Here is a 24,370-nt window from a genome sequence, read left to right as displayed (position 1 = left end):
TCCCCCCTTCAACTACTTTTCTGGTCAACAGTGAAACTGTTGTTTAGAGCTCCCCAGTAATAATGTTCTTTTATTATACAGCAAAGGCAAACAGTTTCCAAATTGTAATCAGAACTTCTGTTTCTTTTTAAGGTCTGAAATGTTTTGCTTCTAGTAACTAAAACATAAGCGTTTTGCTTAGTTATTTATGTTTTCTATCTATGTTGGTGTCATCAGTGTGAAAGAAGAATGTATAATAAGGAGAATAGGTTAGCCCAGGAACTTGGGTCTCAAGTAGTTCTAAAATGTAAGGTATTTATAAATCCAGGTGTAGTAGCATGTATTATGCCTCAACCCTCAGACACCTCTAGTTTTAAGTGTTCGTCTTTCCACTCCAAGGAATCAAATGGGAAGAACAGAGGGGTGTGGAAGAAGGAAGTTTTATTAACTCCTTAACTTTACACTATTACCAAAGCACTGCTTTATTTGAGCTGAAGTATGCATTTCCTTTATATATTATAGCAATGTTTATAACTAAATATAGCATTTTTAGAAATCCTTTATTTTTAAAATTCTTAACTAAAATAGCAAGTAAAATGAGCTATAATAGACATTTAGCAAGCTTTTTTTTTTGCAAACCTATCAAGTATATGGATTCATGCTGCAATTCTTTTAACTTTTATTCTATTCAAATCATTTTTACATTAAAGTGACATCAAGGAATAAAATCTAGAAGCATCATTATTTTTATTTGTAAGACAGATGTGTCCATTTAATAAAAGTCAACTATAAAATGGGTCTGCTTTAAAGGAAAAAAATGCTATGCCAGATGTATGCTCCATTAATACAAACTGAGTGCCCAAATGATTGAAAATGAACGTTATTCACAATAACCAAAGGCAGTAAGGTACAAAGGAAAGAATGCTAGTTCTGGGGAGTCAAAAGATCTGTGTTTACGTTTGGGCCAGGTTAACTGCAAAACCCTGGATAAGTCAAAGAACTTCAAATGTAAAATGTGAGGGGTGGTAAGGTCCCTCAGAGCAATGGTGTCAAAAGTTAAATAAAAATGGGGGCCACTAACCCATACATTAAGGATCCCTTTAAGCCAAATACTGACAAGTTTTAAAATGTAAAAATTACATGTTTATTATATTTATTTTATTAAATATTTCCCAATTATATTTTAATCTGGTTCAGGTTGCACCTGGGAGAGTAGTGACCATGCCATATGTTTGACACATCTATCTTAGGGCTTTAAATCTATGACCCTTCAAAAAATGTGTATTGAATACAACAGAAAACAAAGTCCCACCCCTCAGCTTACAATTCAGAAGGGAGAAAAGGCAAGCATATAAGCAACCAATATATTATAAAGCATAACATGGTAACTTCTACAAGAGGCATTTTACAAAGTGCTAGAAAGATCCAAAGGAGGAGCTGGAGAGAGACTTATTTAAACTGAGCTTGGGAAGATGAACAGCTTCTTCAATGTGGAAGAAAAGGAGAACTTTCCTGGCAAAGGCACAAAGGTCTCTTATTTGTGCTTACTCCTGTACAGTCTTCCATTTTCCCAAGAAGGTTTTAGGATACAACCCCCTCTTACAGCCAGCCACTGACTAGCTTAAATCAACAATCTCAAGAAGTCGCTAAGAATACATATGCAATAAGTAAAGAATCTTTAAATATCCATCCCCATCCAGCTTGTCTGCACAGCTCCCCAGTTATTTGTGCCTTATCAACAGTGGCTGTGAAACAGCAGTCTCCTTACAGGATTACAAATAACTGAAGTTTGGGCAGAGATTAGGATGGTAAAGGACAGCTACAGATAAATCCTCCTACAAGCAGTACTAATATATTTGTTACCAATTTCTGTCTTTCCTTCAATACTGCTTCTCTTAGATCTCAGACCTAATGATAGAAAAGAGAAAAAGGTGGGGGGTGGGGAGAAGGCATGGAAGAAAAGAAGTAACAGGGCACAGAAAAGCTAAGTATACTAAAAAAGTTGAGAATACTTACAACAATCTAATACAGAAGCCTCAATTTAACAAACATGTATTCAAGACCTGATATATATATATATATATATGTATATTCAGCACTGTGCTGAGTATCATAGACTAATATTATTTTTTTAAAGATGGAAGGCTATTCTTACTCTCAAGGAGATCAATCATTTAGATGAGACAATATGCACACTTCGTTGTTCAGTCGTGTCTAACTCTCCCATGGACCATAGCACACCAGGGAAATTTTAATACTGTCCTTGGAGTTTTCTTAGCAAAGATACTGGAGTGGTTTGCCATTTCCTTCTCCAGTGGATCACCTTTTGTCAGAACTCTCCACTATGACCTGTCTGTCTCAGGTAACCCTGCACGGCATAGCTCATAGTTTCATTGAGCTACACAAGCCCCTCCGCCACGACAAGGCAGTGATCCAGGAGGGGAATATGCACACTACTGGACTATAAGATACATTAAAATTGTAACTAGTCTCATCTGAACACTGTACCTCCCCCAGAGCTTAACACAGTAGAGTCTAAATATATGTGTGTGTGTGTGTGTGTGTATATATGTTGAATGTATGTACACAAAGTTAAAAAAATCCAAGTTATATAGCAGTAAAAGATAAGACAAAATATATATCGCCACGAGGAATTACAAGAGCCATGTCCAGGTACAAACACAAAATGTTTCTAGAGGTAAGGGTCTGATCACTGTGGGTTAGGAATAGTTAGGAAATTTTCATGGTACAGCAGAAAAAACACTTCCTCTGCAATCAGAAGATGAGGCTTCAAACCTTTCCTTTGATGCTTTCTCTGGAGTGACATTGGGGCAAGTCACTTAACATCCCTGGACCCCAATTTTCTTATCAGCAAAATGAAAAGGTTTTCTGAAGTTCTCTGAGGTTCATTAGGTAAGCAGAAATGCAGAGAATAAAGCCATAGGAGAGAATGTACTGTAAACCCAAGAGGAAGCAAGATGTTCATAGAAGAAAATTTCTAAAGGTAAAGAGTAGTACCACAGTTGGAAAGGTAATTTGCAATAGGAATACTGGGCTAAGGATTATGGACTTAATCCTTGAGTTAGGACTCAAGAGAATTTAGGGGTTATTCACTTTGTAGTGGTAGTTGAAAGAGTGAGAGTAGAAGAATTTTCTGTTTGGAGAGAGATTCAAAGGGCCAAAAATTATCCTCTATGATAACTGCAGTAGATAGTAAAGCCTAGCAGGTAAGCTAACTTTTATACATTCTAAAAAAATGTCAGCTATATCCAGATGAAAAAGTAGTCTTGGTTTAATATAGATTACAGCACTAAAATGAGATGAGGGAGGGGGAAAAGATAAACAGGTACACAAAAATTATGCAAAAGATCACTGTATAAAAATTTTACAGCAGATGTGCTTAATAAAGAAGTCTTAGACATTTTTATGATCACTGCTTTCTTCAATTTGTCATTTACATTTGTTCTTTTACCAAGAGTGCAATTATACACTGATTCAAATTTTGCAAAAGAGAGGTCTTGGGAGTTAAAAAATAAAAACAAACCCAAAAACTGAGGCCAATATAGTAATAGGAAAAGGGAGAAAAAATAATCAGAATAAAATTATTCTTAAAGCTAATAAAACCTAATACCACAGTAATGACCTAAACAGAACACTAAAACAGATGTATATTACATTCTTTTAAAAGTTTGTGGTTTTAAGTAAATTCACATTCACAAAGTAATTTCTTCTTTTCTACTCCAGTTAAAATTTGTATTATAGATATGGGTAAGGCCATATCCAAAATTGAGGTACTAATTTGTTCCTTCCCATAAACAATTGTTTCCCACTGAAAAACATAAATATCTAGTAAAATGAACAATACCCAAATTAGCAAATTTTAAAAAGTCAAAAAATGTTTTATTGATGATTTTTTTTGGAAGGATGAAGGCGAGGCAAACGGGATTAAGTGACTTGCCCACACGTAGTTAGTGTCAAGAGTCTGAGGCCAGATGTGAACTCAAGTTCTCCTGACACCAGGGCGCATACTCTATTCATTGTGCCACCTAGCTGCCCCTTCATTGATGCTTTTTAAATGCCCATCGTTATCTACTATTCCATTCTCCCCCATTGCATCCCAATAGCTGCCTTTCCTCATAAAAGACATGCAGTCAAGAAGAACAACTCAACACAATGGCTGTGTCTAAGGATACATTTAATTTTGTCTTTCCATTGCTAAATTAAGAAAGTTACTATTTAAAATAGGTTAAAAGAAAAAGTCGTTTAGTATGATTGAAAATCCACAAAATTCTAAAAAAAGAAAATTCATATCCACAGTACATTTTATTTTAAAGCTAAGAGGTCCTAAAGATAAATTCCTCTGGAAAAAACTGCAACCTCTTCATGTGCACTAAGTTACTATCCAGCTTTCTCTATAAGATATTTCTATTTGGAGGTATGGCATACTTCCAGAAGATAAAGCAGAGTAGCAAAGATATAACTTCTTTGGATTTTAAGGGCTATAAACACTCATCATAATTTCTAACTTTCATATACTTACTTCTACATAGTTTATTGGTACCTAAACTGACAACAATGTAGTTTCCCTTTTACATATGAAAAAAAATTTCCACACTGATCTTTATGAAAGTAATACATACGTTCACTTGAGAGACACTGCTTTTGGTCTCAGGCAAGAGTTTTTAAACCTTTTTTTGTGTGTCATGGTCCCTTTTGTCAGTCCAGTGAAACCTATGGATCCCTTTTCAGAATGGTATCTTTAGCTGCATAAAATAAAATACATAGGCTCAACAAAGGAAACAAATCATAGTGAACTGTAGCTATCAAAATGCTAAAAAAGTTTACAGACACCCGATTAAGAACCCTTTGTCTAGCAACTTAAGGATAATAGGCTCTCATTTGACTCCTTAAAATGGCCTTACTAAAACCACTGAAACTTTTGGTATAAATTTCAGAAAAAATTTAGGGACATGTAGCATCCTTGTCCTTCTCACCTCTTTTTATATATTTTTAAAAGCTGTACTACAGAGATAAAAACCTTAGAGATGCTGAACAACAAGTCATTTATAAAGTAGTTTATAAACATGATTCATTTTGATCTTCATAGCAACCCTGTGAGACAGGCAAACCATTCTAAACAGACCCAGAGAAGGAAAATGAATTGTCAAGGAATTCAAATTATCACTAGGTAAATCAGCACTTGAACCCAGAAGCTTCCCTCTAAATCCAATGCTTTCTCCACTACACTGTACTGTTGGAAATACAATACTTTGTTAACCTGAATACGACAGAAGAAAAGGATATGAAGATGTTAGAAGTTATACTTCTATAACATTAAGAAACAGGTTAGTAACACAAAAATATAGGTAGAATTTGAAGAGACAACGGGTCACTAAATTTAATCTGTAATAAAAGCAAAATATTGTCTCCAACATCCGCAATAAGTGGTCTTTCAGCCTCCACTTAATCCTTTCTGTAGAAGGGAAATACATTACCACTCCTAAGGCAAATATTAACCTCAATATCTGAGGCAACACTAAAGTCAACATCAAGACTGCGGAAAAATAAGGCAGATGTTAATGATTTGGCCTAAAAAACATTGAAATAAGAACTTCCAACAAACAGGTTAAAGGATATGAAAGGTCAGCATAACCCTAGCACACTCATCAGACTCCTAAGCATAGTAACAGGGATAGTGAGTTAATATTTCAGTACCTGCATACTCAATATGGATCTTTGACATCACTGCTATTAACGTTTCTTCTAATGTTGCAGATCAAAACCCTAAGTATTCATCCTGTGAGAATCTTGTTCCTGTCCTCCAATAAGTTTATATACATTCCACTTACTTCTCTGACAACTCAAGGATACTAATGGCACACACAAGCTGTTCACTGCTGTCTCCCACCTTCAGGAAACTGCAAGATTATTTTAATTAACCCAAAACCACCTGTAAATGAAAGACTATCTTTTAAATGCCAACGTTTTACCAAATGATGTTCTATGGCTCTTTTGATATTAGAACATTAGTCTTTGAAGAGTTGTGAGCAGAATGCAACATATAACAAATACAGAACACTGAATTACCAGAGTAATAAATGTTAGGGAAATTTACAACAAGAAAAAAAGAACTCCTCCTGAGTATCTGCACATGCACATACTAAAAAAAAATCCACAATTCAGAATACATTTTACTTTAAAGTTAAGAGGTCCTTATAAAAATAAATTTCTCTAGAAAAAACTAATTTCTTCAAGTGCACTAAGTTACTATCCAGCTTTCTCCACCAAAAATGTCACTGGTTTTAGTCCAGCATTATGCCTGGTAACATAGACTACACTATCTAAAAATTACTTTTGGCTTCCTTCCCTAGAATGAATAAAATTCAAACAAACTGAAAACGAAACCAGGATTGTCTCTCAGGGTCCAGCCAAATCTTGGACAATCACCTTTGAACACACACAAAAAAGTAAAGGAAACTAAGACAATAGATGTATTTAAAAAAAAAACAAAACACCACCAAGCAGCATCCTACTTTTCGAAGGCAAGCAAGAGAGGAAGGAGGGAAGACAAGAGGCTGCAAACATGGCTTCCTGCTCTGAAAGGTCCACCCACACCAAACCTCAGGCCAATATCTATCATTCTTAATTCCAGGGCTGTGTGAATAAGATTTAAGGGGAAAAATATCTCCTACAATAGATTCTAACAATTTCCTTTACTTTTCTTAAGGGCATTATGTGGTACTTCTACGTCCTCAGGTTCTTTTGGAATCATTGCTTCCTTTCATACACCAGTCATGAGACCTAGGCGTAGTCTCCCGGAGCCAGTTTTTCCTTACACTATGTTTAGCCATATGCAAGTGGAGACAGGATCATACTTATATTAATCTCATTGCTTTTTTACTCTGAAGTGAGATTGTATGGTGGAATGAACCTTATGTTAGAATCTCCAACTTTGCAACTTTCTACCTGTGCTACTTTGGGCAGGTCATTTATCTTCTATGCTTTCCATATCTGTAAAACATAAAAACATGTTGGCCTAAATAATTTCTAAGGTCCCTCTCCAACTCTAAATACCTATGACCTTATTATCTTGGATCTTTTGAGATTAATCTCATTCTGTTTTTCAAACTGCTTATCCATCCCTATTTCACCCAGAAATGGTAAAGTCCTCATTTTAATACTAACAGATTCTACCAATTTTTGGTTTGAATTTGTTACAGGAAGCAGTCAGAAAATTTTAGGCCATAATGTCAGTAGCATGATGGTACAGCAAAAGTTGGAGGATCTGAGTTAATAATTCTCAATCTTCTATCTACTCCATTATGATCCTCAGCAAATACTTCACACTTTTCAGGGCCCTAATTTGCTTATTGTAAAATTAGGACTAGATATCCTTTGAGATACCTCTCCACTGCCAGCTCTAAATCCACATACCATGCAGTCACATCTCAGTTTCAAATTTTACTTTCAATTTCTAATGGCAAAAGCCCCTGAAGGGGGCTGTAGTACTGGTGATAGGGTGGGAGATGGGAAGGGAAGGTTGACAGCTGTGTTGAATAGATGCTTTATACCAAACTGGATTTAGTATTACCATATTACAGTAGTCTCAGTTTTCACCATGTGCAAAGAAAACACTGTATTAAGGCCTGCAATATTAAATACTAAGACAAATGAGAACCAATTCATGCCTTCAAGTACCTTATAGTCTATCAAAATGTATGTATGACCTCAGACAAATATAAATCCAGGTAATCTGAAGAGAAAAACAGCTTTAGGGGAAGGGGAGGAAAGAGTAAAGAAATCAGGGCATTAACTCTAGTACCTGTTATTCTTTGTTCCAGCAAAGTAGGCAAATCATAAAACTTAATGAATGGATAAAAAGTTTGTATTATTAGTCTGAATGAGAAGAAACCATAGCTGGTATTCCAACTGGCCTCCTTGCTATTCTTTGTAAAGGATATTCTATCCCTAGGTTTCATCCCTGCCCTCTCTGTATAGGCAGTCCTCTATGTTTCCATGTCCTCAGCCCCTGCTCTTTGAATTCCAGCTCCCTTTAAAGCTCAGCTACAGATGGCACTTCCTTCAAAAGACCTTTCTTGATTCTTAGTCCATACTTCATATGTATCCTGTATATTTACCCATGAACATGTATTCTCACCCACCTACCTAAAACATGTATTCTCACCCACCTACCTAAGTAGAATGTAAGCTCCTTGAGGGCAGATACTGTTCTCATTTTTGTATTCGTATCCTCAAGGCCTGACACACATTAGGCTCAATAAATTATCTGATACATCCTAACTAAGACTGTGCTCATACTGAAATAGCTGTCAGATGTTCAGAACTGGTTCAGAAAAGTTTCAGAAACTTTTTAACAGTATGTATTATATGCTATTAGACAAATGGAACTCTGGATAAATGATAAAATGAAAAAAATTCTTGCTTTTAAGTTAGAGGAAAGAATATTGGTACTGTTTATTCAATAGCATGGTAAAAGACTACTGTTTTAAGACATGATTGTTACATCCAGCTTTAAAAGGAAAAAAAGTTAAATGGTTTTCTAAGCAATTGAGAAATGTTTTTTCTATATACTATAATACTATTTGAAGAGACTGACAAGAACCAAACACTCTTTAGAGAAGGGATTCTTAACTTTTTGTGTCATGAATCTTTTCTCTCTATGGAGAAGTCCATACTTCTTTGGGAGTATGGAAGCCCATGTGCACTCTGCACCCTTTCCAAAATGTTTTTAAATACATAAAATTGGCCCCAGGTTAAGAAATCTTGTTCAAAAACAATAGCAAGTCATTACAAACCAGTATATTAAATCCCACTAATCAAAGTGTTTTGTACTACAAATATCCTGGGGGAATGCTTTTAACACTTACGGTGCCCCATAATAGTTTCAGGAATTCAACTAACACTTCTAAATTCTAAAAATAGGTATATACTTACAATAAACTAGGCAAGCCTATCTTGATCATTCTTAGTTTCAAAATAGCCACAAATACAAGATACACTATAGAAACTGAGATTTCTCTTTATTTTATAATAAATCACACACACAAAGTCTTGAAAACCTAAACCAAAAAAGCTTTAAGTCAAGAAGTCTCAAAATAGTGAGGTCTCTTTTGTAAGGCAGGGGAGAAAAAAAATCTGAGAAAAGCCTTTTAGAAATATTAGTGAACAGAATATAAGTCAACAAACTTATATTATTAATGTTCCATCACTATAAAAAAAACTCATGCTTACTGAGCACCTAGATAAACACAAGGCACCAGGGACACACACACAAAAAGTCTCTGCCTTTAAAGGGCTTACATTCTACCTGGGAAGGGTAAGATAAGACCGGTACACAGAAAAGTAAAATAAAAGTAAATAATAGAGGGAATACTTCACAGAAGACTTCATGGAGGAAGTTCACCTAGGCTGAGTGTCAAAAGAAAAGGATTTCAAAAGGCAGAGATGAGAAAGGAAATTATTCCAGACACAGAAAACTGCATAAACCAATAAAGGATGGAGACAGAATGTTTAGGGAATTTCACTGGAATGTAGAATATGTAAAGAAGAGTAATATAAAATAAAGCTGTTAGGACCTTTGTTTGATAAAACTTTCTTCAAAGATGGTACAAATACAGTAAAAAGCCTTGCTCTAACCAGAACTCAATTAACTTTCAAAATGGAATCTCCCTACTTTAGGATGAGGAAAAAAAAGATCCTTCCATTACTATTTCAGCCCTCACTTTATCTCCACAGGATATTTCTGTCATTTTTGGAGGGTTAGCGTTTAAAGTTCTGACCTTGCAATTAGAGTATGTGGCTCTCTTCTGAAACCATTATAAAGAGCAAAAAGAGGATTTGTGATATATTTTCTCAAATACTGACATAGTTGTAGCCAATGTGATTTTACCAGGTTGTTTTTTTGTTTTGTTTTGTTTTTAATTCTGTATCCACGTAGCAGTGATAGATAGAATTCTGGATCTGGCATCAGTAAGACCCCAGTTCAAATATGGCCTCATACTTATTTAGCTGTGACCCTGGGCAAGTCACTTTCTCTCTCTCGGTCTCAGTTTCTTCATGTGTAAAATGGGGCTAACAGAACCTACACCACAAAGTTCATCTGAGGATCAAACGAGTTAATATACGTATAGCACTTTGCAAACTTAAAAACACTATATACATATTAGTTATTGCGTTTCTTCCACTTTTTCATATGCAACTTGTCTTTATTGATAATCTAGATAATGGTTATTTCTTTTAGATGCAGGTGCTCCAGTATTAATATACCACAGTTCTCTTAGCTATTAGGAGGCATGTAGGTTGTTTCTAATATTTTGATATTACAAAGAGTAATTTTAACCTACTTGAACAAGTTAGGCTCTTTTGGAGCATTTTCTTAGGGTTTTTACTTCCAAAAGATGAATTACCAAGGAGAAACCATTTTGAAGCTAATCACGTTTCATTCTTCTCTAGGAAGATTGGACCAATTTATGGAGTCACTAGCAAAGTATTTTAAGAAGTGCCTCAGGGCAGCTAGGTGGGTCAGTGAAGAGAGTACTGGCTCTGGAGTCAGGAGGACCTGAGTTCAAATGTAGCCTCAAAAACTTACTACATGTGTGAACCAGGGGAAGTCACTTAGCCAAAAGTATGTCTCTACTCCTCTCATTGGATTCTAAAACCTCTGTAGTCTGGCTTTCAACCTTATTCAACTATTATAAAGAACCTTCAATTATCAAACCTAATGACCTTTTCTTAATCCTTATCCTTCCTGATTTCTCTGCAGCCCCTAACAACATTCACTTTTTACCTTGGATACTTTCACCTGTCTGGGTTTCTGTGACACTGCTCCAGTTTTTCTCCTACCTTTCTGATCCTTCTGAAGTCTCCTTTGCTAGATCTTCCTCCAGTTTAGGCTCACTAAATGTGGGTATCTGTCAAGATATTTTCCTGAACCATCTTCTCCCTCTATACACTCTCACTTATCCTCTGCTCTCCTGGGTTCAATTATCTCTATGCAGAGGATTCTTACAACTATTTATCCATCCCTGATCAGTCTCCTGATCATCATCCAGTTTAAAAATCACTGATTGCCTCTTAGATATCTCAAATTAGATGTCCTGTAGATATCCTGAACTCAAAACAATCAAAACAAAACTCATTATCTTTCCCCCCAACCCCCATCTCTCCTGAACTTCCCTATTACTGTAAAGGCACCATTATTCTAGTAATGCCCAGGGTTCTCAACCTTAGTTAAGTTATCCCTGATTCTTGACTCAAGTTTGTTTTATTTCTCACCTGTTGGCAAGTTTTGAAAACTCTAATTTTCACATTTCTTCCATATATCCTTTTTTTTCCCCTCCACTCAAACAGACAGCAGGTTTTCATTACCTCACACCTGGACCATTTCAATTGTGTCTTGACTGGTCTGTCTCAAGTCTTTCCCTACTTCAGTCTAGCCTCCAGTAAGTCGCTAAAATAAGGCTCATGTCTGACTCAGTTACCCACTCTACCTCCATTCAAATTCCAGGGGTTCCCTATTTGAGCACTCTGGAATAAAATAAAATTATTTGCTTTTTATTTGGTTTTTAAATCCCTTCTCAATCTGGTCTTTTCCAGTTATTTTATACTTTAGTCTCTTCCAAAACCTCTACAAACCAGGTAAACTAGCCTACTTGCTATTCCTCACATGACATTCCATCTCCTAATTTTGTGCTACTTCACTGGCTTTCCCCTAAGTCTGGAATATTTTTCTTCAACATTAACCCCTGGCTTTCCCTTTTGCAAGAGGCCTTTCCCCACTTGTCTTCCTCCACTTTCTTCAGTGCTCTTCACTTAGAGATTTATTCTTATTTATCACACCACTAGAATGTGAGCTTCTAGGGGAGGAGGTGATGACTGTTCTTCCCTTTCTTTGTATCCCCAGGACTTTGCACAGTATCTAAGACAGAGTAAACACCTAATACTTGTTGACTATCTAGTTCTTACATCCCCAATGGAGGGCTTTCTAGTTGATTTTAATAAGTATGTTATTTAACAATACCTTAAAAGCTCTTTCCAATTTGCATTTCCCCCCCATGAAATTTAAGGTCCATTTCCTCACATATAAAGTGCATTTAACTCCCAGGACCACTTATCTAGGAGTATAGACCTTGTGTATCAAGTTCTTCATATATTTTGAATAAATTTTCATCAGTTATGATTGCCTTCCCTCATTCTCTTGTTTTCCTTTTGCACCTAGAGTGCACACTATACATAATACCATTTAATTATGTTCTTTCATTTTTCAATGTTTTGTGTTAGAATCTCCTTTCCACCCAAAGGAGGGAGTATAGTGATACTTGATTTTATTCCATACACACCACTGCATCTAGCCTAGAGTTGAACATTACCCCCCCCACACAAATTTACATGAACAAGTTCATGACACAGAGCAAAAAACCTTTCAGAAATATCTATTTCATTGCATTCTTCCTCACCTTCTATGAAACGTGAATTGATATTAACAACGTTCACTCTAAGATAGTAAACAGGAAGGAATTATTAGGAATTTAACAAAACAGAGCCTCTAAACATGAGAGACTCTTCGTTAATGCTGTGTTAACTGTCAAGTGAATCACAAAATAAAAGCTATCAAAAATACTTGAATTTAAGCACCTTAGAAAAGAAATGGAGACTGGACTTCTGATTTTATTGTTATAGGGAACTCCAAGGTGAGGAAAACTCTCTATACTAATACAGGTCAGTTACTTCCTCAGAGCACTGAGAGATTAAGTGACTTGCTCAAGGTCACAAAGTCAATGTAGCAGAGTTAGCACTTTTAATTTTTAAGGTCAGCTCTCTATCAGTTATATCATACTGACTTTCAAGTACCTTGGAAAACACCCATTAATTCAATCTCTCTTAAAAGTTTTTTTAAAGTTAAAAGGAAAAAAGTCTTTTGTTTGCCTAACTTGAATAAATTTAATTCCAAATATCTACAGTATTTAACAAAAACTCTCAAATTTGAATAGTCTCCTTTTTATTAGTGTTGTTTTGCTCAATTTTTACTCCAAAGTAAATTAACAGCCCTGTCCCATTTATGTATGGCACAGGAGAGATAGAACAGGTTACCAGAGAAATATAATATGGGTATTCCTCTACTTCAGTATACTCAACTTAGAGTTCTCAGCCACAAAAGCACAAGCCTTTAGATATCTCTAATGCTCATTTCAAGATTTGACATGGGGAAGGAGATATAGCAAGGTTTCCAGAAGGTGGACAGTTAAGTTAGGCCAGCTGATGCCACTATTCTGGGAGGACCCTGGAAATTAGCAGTGAAGAAAAACATCATAATACCAGAGGCTGCTCTCTGGCACTTGGGTGGCCAGGGTCTCCAGCTGACCCCTGGTGTTGATAACATCTGTTTAGTAAGTATGTCATTCCTCAAGATGTCTGCAAGAGTCTGGGAAAGATGCTGTTAGGAGGTACATCTGTGATCCATAGACACCAAAAAGGAACTTTGGTTATTTTGGCAAGAAATGCCTCCAACACATACCACCAACATTGATCACCACCATGGCCCCAACCTGGAGAAAAGAGGGAAAAGAGAGCAAAGAGTAAAAGTTCCATCCTAGGATGCTTTGAGGATGCTAAAAAGTGCTGGGCATAGGCCATCAAGAGGAAAATGTGGGAACATCCCATTATTTGTTCCTCTCTAACACATCCCACCAAATCAACAGTCAAGCATTGCTTTCTGAGTTATTTTCAATTAGAGGCTAAGCACTTGAATTTGTTAACCTAGAGATGAAATCTTCGAAACCTAATGCACTATTTTTGATTGATTTTATCTCTAAATATATATCAATGTCTGCAAATTTTAGAACTTTGTATTTCCCTTGCAGTGTCAAAAGAATGCAGACATTTTGCTGGGGTTAAAGAAAAAATACACTCCAATCAATATGATCACTGTTTGAGTCAACTTTTGTACTAATTATTTTCTTCATATAGAATAGACTACCAACTGGCTGAAAATCATGCCATTATAATTTTGGTGGGCTAGGAAACTGTGTACTTACTTACAAATAGTTTAGAGGAAGGAAAGAAGAATCTGCAACTAAGATTCAAATTATATCATGTAAATTATTTTAAAATATAATTAACAATTAGAACACTTCTGATCCCCCCCAAATAATGCAACCCCAGCATGTGATTTATTAAAGTCTCCCAGTTACAGACTAGTCCATTTTTAAAAAACAAACAAAAACCATCATAGAGCATTAGGCTTATGTTAACAGAGATGAATGAATAGATGCTTTGGGAAAAACTATTTAAAGAGGCTCAATTACCAATGGCTTTTCCCCTTAGTCCTCATCATTCTTAATATCTCTATAGCATTATTATACTGCTGAATCTTCTAATGCTGAAGGTTTTTCCCTTTCTTAGTCTCAAAGAAACTCTAATTTTCTCCTCATGCCTCTCCTTTATTGTCCCTTTTATCAGTTCTTCATCTCCTTCATATCCACCCAAGCAGAAAGCTCTCCCTCAAAACTCTCTATTTGGCCCTCGTCTCTTTCCTCTTCATCTTCTTCTTGGGAAACACTTCCATAGTTTGAACCACTAAATTTAGTACAGTCTTGTGAAAGATACATTACAGTACAATGACAACAGGGGAAACGAAGAATTTAAATCATGAACAAAAACTTCTCTCTGTCACGGATTTCTATTTCACCTGTACCAAGTAATATATGGATTGTGAGATAAAGTACCATATAAGAAGACCCAATATGCAATTAAGCTTGGGCATTCTTGCACGTGTGTTGGCATGCTTTAGCAACTGCTTAAACGTTTAAGTAATGAGTATTATAGAACAAAATGTATAAATTTAATAAGTATATTTTCTCCATCATTTTCCAACATCTACCCCCTCCAGCCCCTCCCCCTCGTTTATACTCTATATTTCCTCATCTGCAAAACAGCAGGAAAAGATGGGAAAGAAAGAGGAAGGGGAGAAGGGAGCTGACTAGATGACCTATGAGGTCCCTTCCAGCTCAAAATCTATGATCCTGTTTTTCTTCAGATCAATCATTTCTGGATATCACTCCCTCTGTCCCAACCTAGTGAGTCTTCCTTTGTAACAAAAAAAAAAAAACCAACCAGTTAAAACCAAGACATAACTACTACAGATGCAATGTTCTCCACCCAAAGTCTACCACACCCTATCCAAGGAAAGAAGAGAAATACATTTTCTTATCTCTTCTACAGTGGCCATTCACTTTCAAAGTTGAAGTATTTTCTTCATCAGCTAACAGATATCATATATAATCCTACTAACCACCAAAGTGGGAGTAACCACTGGAATATTTCCAGAAAGCACTTCTGAGATTTGCACAGTGGAGCTAGTATGCCAGTAAATTCTCAAATCTGTTACATAGGGAATAAAGATACTGTGAATTAATTATGCAAGTATATTACAGTCCAGCTAGTACTTCCTTTTAAGAAATATAAGTACTTTTTATTGATACCTTTTATAAAACTGTTCCCCCAGCCTCCCTTTTTAACAAAAGTTTAGAAGGAGGAGGGAAAAAGTAGTTCAATAAACCCAGCACACTCACTACAATATATGCAAACTTTCCACATTTCCCAACTCTGTAATGAAGGAAGGAAGGTATATTTTTTACCTCTTCTATGGAACTAAGTTTGAAGATTATAATTAGAGAGTTCAATCTCCCGCCCTCCCATTTTTTCATTTCCATTACTGTATATTGTCTATGTTGTTTCTTGCTTACATCATCCTTCAACAGTTCATGTAAGTCTTCTTAAGATTCTCTGAATTACTCATATTCATCCTTTCTTGGACTGTGCTGCAGTAATATTCTATCATATTCAAGTAGCATAATTTATCTGGTTATTCCATCCTGCCCCAAATCAATAGGCACTTTACGTGGCTTCCATTTCTTTGCTACTATAAAAAGTAGCACTTTGTTTCAGGAGAGTTTCTTACACAGGTTTACTGTTGAGGTTATGCAGAATTATGATCAGTATTAGAGGTCAGGATAAGATTAATACCTTTTCTCTCCTCCTTCAAGTTGCTGGGCACTGGGTTGACTAAGAATATCAGACCTTTACCACGGAAGACAGCTGGTAGGCTTCCACCTCATTTTGATACAACTATTACAGCTTTAAAGGTTTTCTAGGTAGGGAAATCCAAATCTAACATTCTAATTTTATAACAAAAGAAGTGTATTCTGACAAAACTTTAAAAAGACTTTAACATCTTAATATACTTATACTTCAATATCTTAATACTGCTTCTTTTCATCCCTAGATTGAGAACCAAAGTGGACATCACAAGGACGAAAAAACAAAATACCAAAAGGAAACATCCTAAGTTATATTTTAGGGAAAATATCAAATGTTTATGTTCTGGGTCTATATAAACTCTTTATTTAGTCTATCTGATCCAACTAAAATGGTTTCTCTGGAAACACTTTTAACTAAGGAAATCTGAGATCATTAAAAAAAAGAAAATGGAATCACACACAAAAACCCCAAATTCACAAATAAAAAACATTAGTTCACAATGATGTGCTGTATTATGAATAGTGATTGATTTTTCTAAACTTTATCACAAAAAGCCTAAAAACTAGATGATACTCTTTAGACTTCTCTGTCATGCCCCCACATCTGGTACCTCCCCCTGTATGTTTCAACTTCCCTTTGTATACTATCTTCCTCCTCTAGGATTGTAAACTCTGTGAGGGCAGGAACAATCTTTTTCATATTTGTATTCTCAGCCCTAAGCACACCGCCTGGGCATATATATTAGGCACTTAAATGGTACAAGGTAGTTTACTTGAACATGAAATCTTATCTGCTTCTGGTATTATTACTGTGGAACACTAAAGAAAGTGAATATATAAATGCCTTTGATATCAACTAGATAGATCCTAGCAACCAACACTCTCTTATTGACAAGGGACAAAAAAATTTCTATGTCCCAAGACAAATCTATCACCTTGCAGATTTAACTTATAGCCCATTAAATATTCGATCTTTGGCAGAAAATTATACAACTTCTAACAGCAACACTTAACTTAAATATCATGTTCTCTTTAAAACCTTGAAAACTAAGCCTTTTCTGACCACAAGGAAGATGTGAGGAAAGGCAGCAAGTTCTGTTTTTAAAAATCAAGAAACTAATCCAATACCAAGGTACCAATTAAATTCATGCTAGGATGACAGGGCAAAAACATTCTTTATAATATGGTGATATCTGAGGTCTACTCCTCTCTCACTCCATCCCCAATTAGTCTCAAGTGAGCGTTAATAAAATTTAGCACCTGTGCATCCACAGGTTTATTAGTCTACAATGATCCAGAGGAAGAGTCTTCAATCTCTAGATTAACCTAAACCTGGCCTTCTTTCTATCCTAGAATGTGAAAATTAAAACTACAGTTCTCCCCTTTTATTCCTAAGGGCAAATTCTAGTCATGCCAGCAACCAGAAGTGGACCCAAATGCTTGAAGGAGGATACTGTTCCCTGAAGTGAGTCTTTTCACATGTATAGATTCCTTAGGAATTAAAGACAATTTGCCTTAAGAGAAGTCTTCTTTCCAAATAAGTACTAAAACTAGCAAGAAACTTATTTGGGATTCGGTGGCTCCTTAAAGACAGTTTGCAGCAAACTTACAATAGTGCCCTCAAACAAGTCTATTTTGCCTGTATTTTTTTTTTTAAACATTCAAGTTACATATCCATCATGGCTTACCAGTGTTTATTTCTGCATCATAACCTATGCTGCTGTTACTAACAAGCTGTTGTTACTTAGCTTTTTGATCCTACACTGAAGTTAATTACTAATGCTAAATAAAATGGAACCTCTTACTTTTTATTGTTTCTAAAGAAAGGACTAAACAGGCATTACAGGAGAATCTAAAGTGATTACACAAACCTTTCCAAAGATTTCTGCTGTGAAATTTTTAAGCGAATTTCACTTAAAGCAAGTTATCATCTTGTAATGACAAAAACATTAAGAGTTTAAAGAAATCTTTCCCTTCTGAATAGTTACTACTTACTTATAATAGATATGGGACAGAAAGATGTTCTGTTGAGGACGATTACCTTCCCAAGACTCCATCTTCAAGGTTAGAGTCATCATAGCATCTTAGAATCAGGAATAACTTGAGACATTATATAATTCAGTCCTTCACTGTACTATTTTTTGATCAGGTGTTTCATTTATACTTTCAGTGTAGTGTTTGGCTAGTTTCCAAGATAGTGTACCCCAAAGAACTCTACTGTTGCATTATTTTTTCAACCTATTCAGTGCTTTCATTTCTTTCATTTTTCAAGACATAGGTCACTTGCCACCTCCTAAAAAAGGCTTTTCCTGATCCCCATTACTTTATTTTGTATGTTGTGTTATCCTGTATATATTTATTTGTTCATAAGTCGTGTACCTTCTTCAACAGGGACTTTGTATTGCTAATATCTTCATACTGTGCATATAAATAGGCACCTTATTAATAAAATTCTTGCTGAATGGGAAATTGTTAGGCTATGTCCATCCTACTAATCCAAAATTTTAAAGATTGTTCGTGAGTACTGCCTTGAAACAGAAAATTCTTTCCGTTGGAATTTAACATACTTTCTACTTAACACAGAAAATGAAACAAGTATGCTTAAAAATATATCCATTTCATGAAGAGGCCTACTCTACTATGTCAGCAATAGCATAATAAAGCTTAGCTGAATCTTATGTCAAGATAGAAGAAATTTTGCTCAAGATGAAAACAATTAAGGTACAAAGAATATAAATCAATTTTCTGACAGAAGTCACAGCTCTGAACAGTAATAGGCCAATGTGGAAGGAAGACAAAGAACCAAGAGTCAAGAGTCCTGGGTTATTCTAATCCTTCTTCTGCCACTAAATAACAGCTAATCTAATGTGAATCAAATCACTTCACCTGTATAATAAAGGAATGAATTATATAATGTCTCAAGTTATTCCTGGTTCTAAGATGCTATGATGACTCTAACTTAACAACCTTGAAGATGGAGTCTTGGGAGGGTAATCATCCTCAACAGAACATCTTCCTGTCCCACATCTATCAAGCAGTCTTTTTAGGAGGCTATTCATAACCTAAAAATATCACTGAAATCTTCTGTAGCTCTAACTTGCACTTTCCATTACAGTTAAATGTAACATTCAATCACACCATAACCTATATGGAACCTGTAGCCCTGAAAAGGCTCACGAAGGTTAAAGAGAAGCTCATGCTTCTTAACAGTGTTCCACATATTGGGGGAAAAGGAGGGAGGAGTTGTGTTCACAGGATAAACTTTTTGCTACATATATACTGTTACTTGTCACTAGGAGAATATATTTCCACCCCAAGAAACAATATACTATCACTGTAACTAAGTATTAGAAACATGTTAAGAAGAGAGAGAGAGTATTTGTAAAGTAGGGTCTTTACATTTACAGTAAAAAGGGACACAGTTCCCTTCTGCATTAATTTTTTTTTTTTTAATCCAATTAGAGTTCAATACTTATTTCAATTCAGTAGCTCTGGGGAAAAGTACACGAATGATGAGATCTCAAATTTTTAAGATTCTCCCAACTTCATGGATCAACTAAAGTTGTTGTCAGTGATAACCAGTTATGTAGGAACAAACTGACTGCCATTTTTTCTACAATCACCATATCTATTAAAAAACTATAAGAACTGACTTTTCTGGGCCAGTCACAAACTAAAAGGCTGATGTACAAAAAGTATTATTAAGATATATTATTTGTTAAATGGACCCTTATAAGTTGGTCTGGGAACCTAATGACCTATTTTTTATAAAGAAAAATCTGTCCTAAACTCAACTTGTTTAACTAGGACCACATCTCTCCTACTACAAAGTCAGAAGATTCCTTCCTACTGCCCTAATGCAGAGACAGTGGCTCCTTGACAACAACTGAGTTCATTGGGGCACACTATCTTGGAAACTTGCCAAACACTACATTGAAAATATAAATGGAACACCTGATCAAAAATATTGGAAGCATTTCTTCTTTGGAACTGTCCATTACCAATATAAGCTGATTTGCTTTTAGTTTTCAAATAATTCCCACCCCTCACTTCCAGTCAACAGCACTTACAGAGAATGAGGCACTCCAAATAAAATATCAGGTGGATGTGGATTTAAATAATAGCAGATTTGGGGGGATGGGGAGGAAATGTATTAGGAAACTGCTATTTAAAAAAAGTTATTCACTGAAGCATTATATAAAGAGTCTATCTGTTCTTTTGTAATGTGAAAAATTATGACAGGACTTTCAGGAGAGAACAATATTCTTCCACCGAGCATTTATTTATTAATCACTAACAGCTCTGCATAGCACCATTAGCTAATTTTTATACATTATATTTCTTACACATATCTTTAAAAAAAGTAATCTTTAACACCAATATTCTCTTGGTGATGTTACAACTACAAAACACACCTGGAGCACCAGGATCTCCCAAGAATCAAAAACTGCAGGACAAGACAGCAGGTGAAAGGGAATAAGCATCTTTGAAGTGCCTACTATGTGCCAGGCACTGAGCTAAGCACTTTTTTTTACAAACATTATCTCATTTGACCCTCACGACAACCCTATTATTATCCCCTTGCTCAATGTCACACAGCTAGTTAGTGTTTGAGGCTAAATTTGAACTCACGTCTTCCTGACTCCAAGCCCATTTCTATACACTTTGCCACTTAGTTGCCTAAGGAGACTAAAGTATATTACCAACAATGACTTGTATATATCAAGTATGTACAGATCTACGAAGGCCAAGGGCAAATGGTTTGCTCCAAGCAATGCAATTTTATCTACAAAATATTAACAGTCACAGAAGACTTCAGTGTATGGACTATAAAGCATATAGGCAAAGATTCAGATTACCCAAAGTGATAAAGATATGAGTCCATTGATGTATCTAAGTCACAACTTTTCCACATCCTTTGCAAGAACCAGATCAAGTCATTGTAGGCTCCAACTCATAAAAACTTTGTGAATCTTTCTGTTATAATATACACTTATAATGTGAAAAGGAGATAATGGCAAGAACGACAAGTAAACTTTTACATTATATCAGATTAGTGTTTCTAGCTCAACTTTAACAAACCATAACAAGGGCATTAAAGCTATAGCCTATGCCAATTAAACAATTTTAATCTTGCCTAATGGCCAAACCATTCTCACATCAGGTTTTAAAAGGTTAAATATTATGGTTCAAATGTTTAAGACATCCCGAACCCACTGGTCATATTTTCATCCCCAATTCAAAAAAGAACAGATTATCCATAAAATGCCACTAAATCTGAAGCTCAAATCCTATATCTATTCTTGTTACTATACTGTGTTTTCCGAGGCACTATCTCTTAAAAATCACCTACTGTTTTAACAGTATAATGCCATTCACAGATGGCTTAAGGGCTGAAAGGAGCCTTATAAACTTGTCTGGTTCAACTCCATTCTCCTTGTTCCCCCCTCCTCCCATTTTACAGATGGAGAAATGGAAGCTCAGAGACTCACTCACTGAAGGTATAGATAGTGAAAGTAGTAGGATTTGATTCCAAACTTTCTGTGTCTAAAGTCAGTGTTTTTTTCATCGTACTACTTAGTTTCTAATTAAGAAAAAGTATTTGTTATAGAAGTAGAAATGGTTCTCAGTAATCACCTTAGTTTATTAAACTAATTTTTTTAAAAAGCATTATACTCTATACTAATTAGTATAGCTGTAACTGCAGTAGGTACAAATATATTTTTAAAATCTAGTTTGGTGATTTACTTTAGGTTTTCTTGGACCTCAGTAAAGCAGTCCTTCCCAGTTTGGTGGGGTCAATTTTCTACTCTTCACAAGACAAGGTAAAAAATACAGTTAATACCACTGAATTTTCAAAAAGGTAACTTTTAACAACTATATTTTTAATAAGAGTTCACTCACCACACTTTGAGAGTAGGAAATTGTTTCATTCTTTGTATTGCTATCCTGTACACAGTATCTGGCCCACTGTAGGTGCTTAATACATGTCTGTTGATTATCTGACTTCCAATTATTCAGCATACCTTCAAATGGTCTATAGGCAGCCAAGAAAGAATTCATAAAGTTCAGGTACCAACAAGGTTCATGCGCTTCACTCTGAGCCTATTCACTGATACAATTCTAAGAAGTGTGATCTGGTTTCTCAGGGCTCTGAAGCTTTGAAACATCAAATGAGAAAGCCAAAAGTGGTAATGCTAGAGGAAGGAACAATGACAGCAAGCAACAGGAAGTGACAGAAGGATTAAAAAGGGTAAGAGTACCTTGCACATAGTAGGCACCAAGCATATAAACTAAAGAGACTTAAAAACACTACAAATATAATAATCTGGAACTTTTTAAAGGGTTTCTCAATAACTCCTAAGGGCACCATAATATATACATAAAACATGGTGCAATAACAATGCCCCTGAATCATCAAGACTGCTGTTATGACAAAGAAGGGTGTTTTTAGATGAATTTCATCAAAATGATTCAAATGAAATGTTGCCATTCATGTGTATATTTCATGAAAAAAGTTCCTTTGACAGTGTCAGATAACTGATAACATTACTGAACCAAGGAACACACAATTTTATTAATGAATGCTGAGGCACTGCATATTAGAATGTCTATGTCATGCTCTCAGGTATAATCAGATGCCTACATAATGTCAGCTTTCAGGTATATTAAAGCTGAAGAAACTCAAGACTAATTATTGGGGGGAGGACTAAAAAAGCCACATAAAAGTTTAATATACCAAGTATGAAGGTAAAGGACCTGGGTTCAAGCCATTTATTTGCTCATGTGACTTTAGGCAAACTGCTTAACCTCTATGGTCTCAGTTTCTTTATGCGGAAAATTAAAGAGTTGACCAGATGATCTGAGGTTCTTTCCAGTTCGAAAACTGTTTAAAAAACTTTAAATCCAAGAATGCTACTGGCTGGCTACTGTTAATGAAAGGATTCCTGTTCTGGGTTAGGTAAGCAAAATTTCCTTCAATTCAGATTCTATGAAGTCTTTATTTTTTTAAGAGTTAAAAACCATACTGCAGCAGAAATAAAAAAGAATGAAGTTGGAGCTGAAGTTACTTAAGGGATCTTTACTTATCCAAAATTAGTTTGTTTCTTCTTTTGGCCAGAGATTGATTTTAGCACGTTAGGAACCAGGAAGACCAGAAGACAATCTACTTAAGAAAAACTAGATGCAATCTCAAATTACTCAAGTTCTTTTATCAAGAATCAGGTTGGTGCCCGCTGCTGTATGAAGTTGGGTTTAAACATACACACCTCAAAGTAGTTTACATCTTAAACACCATGTACATTTCACCAGACCTTGTACTGCCAAAATACTAAGTATTTAACTGATGCACAAAATCAAAGCTACTATAGATGCCTTATTTCCAAGAAAATAATCCATGCCAAATGGTACAGAAGTCATAATAAAGTAGCGGCAACAAACAGTACAGATTGATGTTTCACAAAGTCAGCGGGAAAAACTTCTTACCTTCAAACTGTCAAAGTTCATCTTCTAAACTACAGAATTTATCATGAAGTACCTAATGGAAAGCTGACCCATCAAAACTCAACCCAACCATAAAAAGGAAAGTGGAAAAGCAATGACAGAAACTGAACAAAAATGCCCACGTTCCATGGAATGTATAATCACTTTTGAAGTTATTTTGCAAAATTCCTTTACTGACTTTGGATGTTGGAAGGTTTCATCCTCTTTTTCAAAATTAAAGATCTTGTACGTGCAGGAGTTCTACTTCAAAGTGAAATGGTAGCTGCTGACTGTACACATGGCGACCTAAAGGGAATAAAACAGCGCTCCCTCTACTCCCCCTCTCTCGGATTAAGCATATTATTTCCTCCTTAACTTCCTGCAATAACAGTTTCTCGACAATCTGAGTATGCGGATGTGTCCCGACCTTCCACCCGGTTTTTAGTTCTCCCCTCTGGGTGGGGAAGCCTTTTCTTTCGTTTCTCACTCACTACGAGGTCTAGATCTGGCTCCAGACGGGAAAGTCTGGCCCACCTAAGAGGGGGCTAGAGGAGGCGGGAGAGGGGAAATGAAGAGGCCACTTTCCGACCCCACACTTCCTCTCCACCTCCTACGGGACAATAGCCCCGAGGCGCAGCTGTGGGAGTTGTGGGGGTGGGGGTGGGGTGGGGTCGGATGACCCAAGAGAGTGAGACCCTGGAGATTCAGAGACAGAGCCGGGAAGTGGCGACGGGAAGGTGGGCTTCCCCGAAATGCTTGCTGAGAGGAGCCAAACTCAGGCCTAGCAGCAGGCAAGGAACCCCGGGCCTCTCCGGGCGCCATCACTGGGAGTGGGGGAGGAAAAAAGAAAC

General features: G+C 36.0%; 2 protein-coding genes across 5 annotated transcripts in view; one reads left to right on the top strand and one right to left on the bottom strand.

Annotated features, from left to right (window-relative positions):
- Nucleotides 1–24,370, bottom strand: part of UBE2D2 (ubiquitin conjugating enzyme E2 D2) — a 40,773-nt gene that overhangs the window by 15,639 nt on the left and 764 nt on the right. The window contains exons 1-2 of one of the 4 annotated variants that reach the window (XM_072630483.1): nucleotides 23,719–23,858; nucleotides 13,315–13,544 (exon numbers count right to left, since the gene is read on the bottom strand). The exons of 1 other annotated variant lie outside the window; for it this stretch is intronic. In XM_072630483.1, coding sequence (XP_072486584.1) covers nucleotides 13,315–13,398 — 84 coding nt within the window. In that variant the 5' untranslated portion in view covers nucleotides 13,399–13,544; nucleotides 23,719–23,858. Of the gene's footprint in view, nucleotides 1–13,314; nucleotides 13,545–23,718; nucleotides 23,859–24,370 lie in introns of those variants that run through there. 2 more of the 4 variants (XM_072630482.1, XM_072630485.1) reach the window with 2 other exon arrangements.
- STING1 (stimulator of interferon response cGAMP interactor 1) overlaps nucleotides 24,164–24,370 on the top strand; it is a 46,176-nt gene continuing 45,969 nt past the window's right edge. Inside the window, exon 1 of the mRNA XM_072630477.1 lies at nucleotides 24,164–24,310. The gene's annotated coding sequence lies outside the window, so the exon portion shown is untranslated. The remainder of the gene's footprint in view (nucleotides 24,311–24,370) is intronic.

Source organism: Notamacropus eugenii, chromosome 1 (genome assembly GCF_028372415.1).
Source record: "Notamacropus eugenii isolate mMacEug1 chromosome 1, mMacEug1.pri_v2, whole genome shotgun sequence".
Taxonomy (NCBI): Eukaryota; Metazoa; Chordata; class Mammalia; order Diprotodontia; family Macropodidae; genus Notamacropus; species Notamacropus eugenii.
The sequence above is the reverse complement of the archived record's forward strand: the minus strand, read 5'-3'. Positions and strand labels throughout refer to the sequence as shown.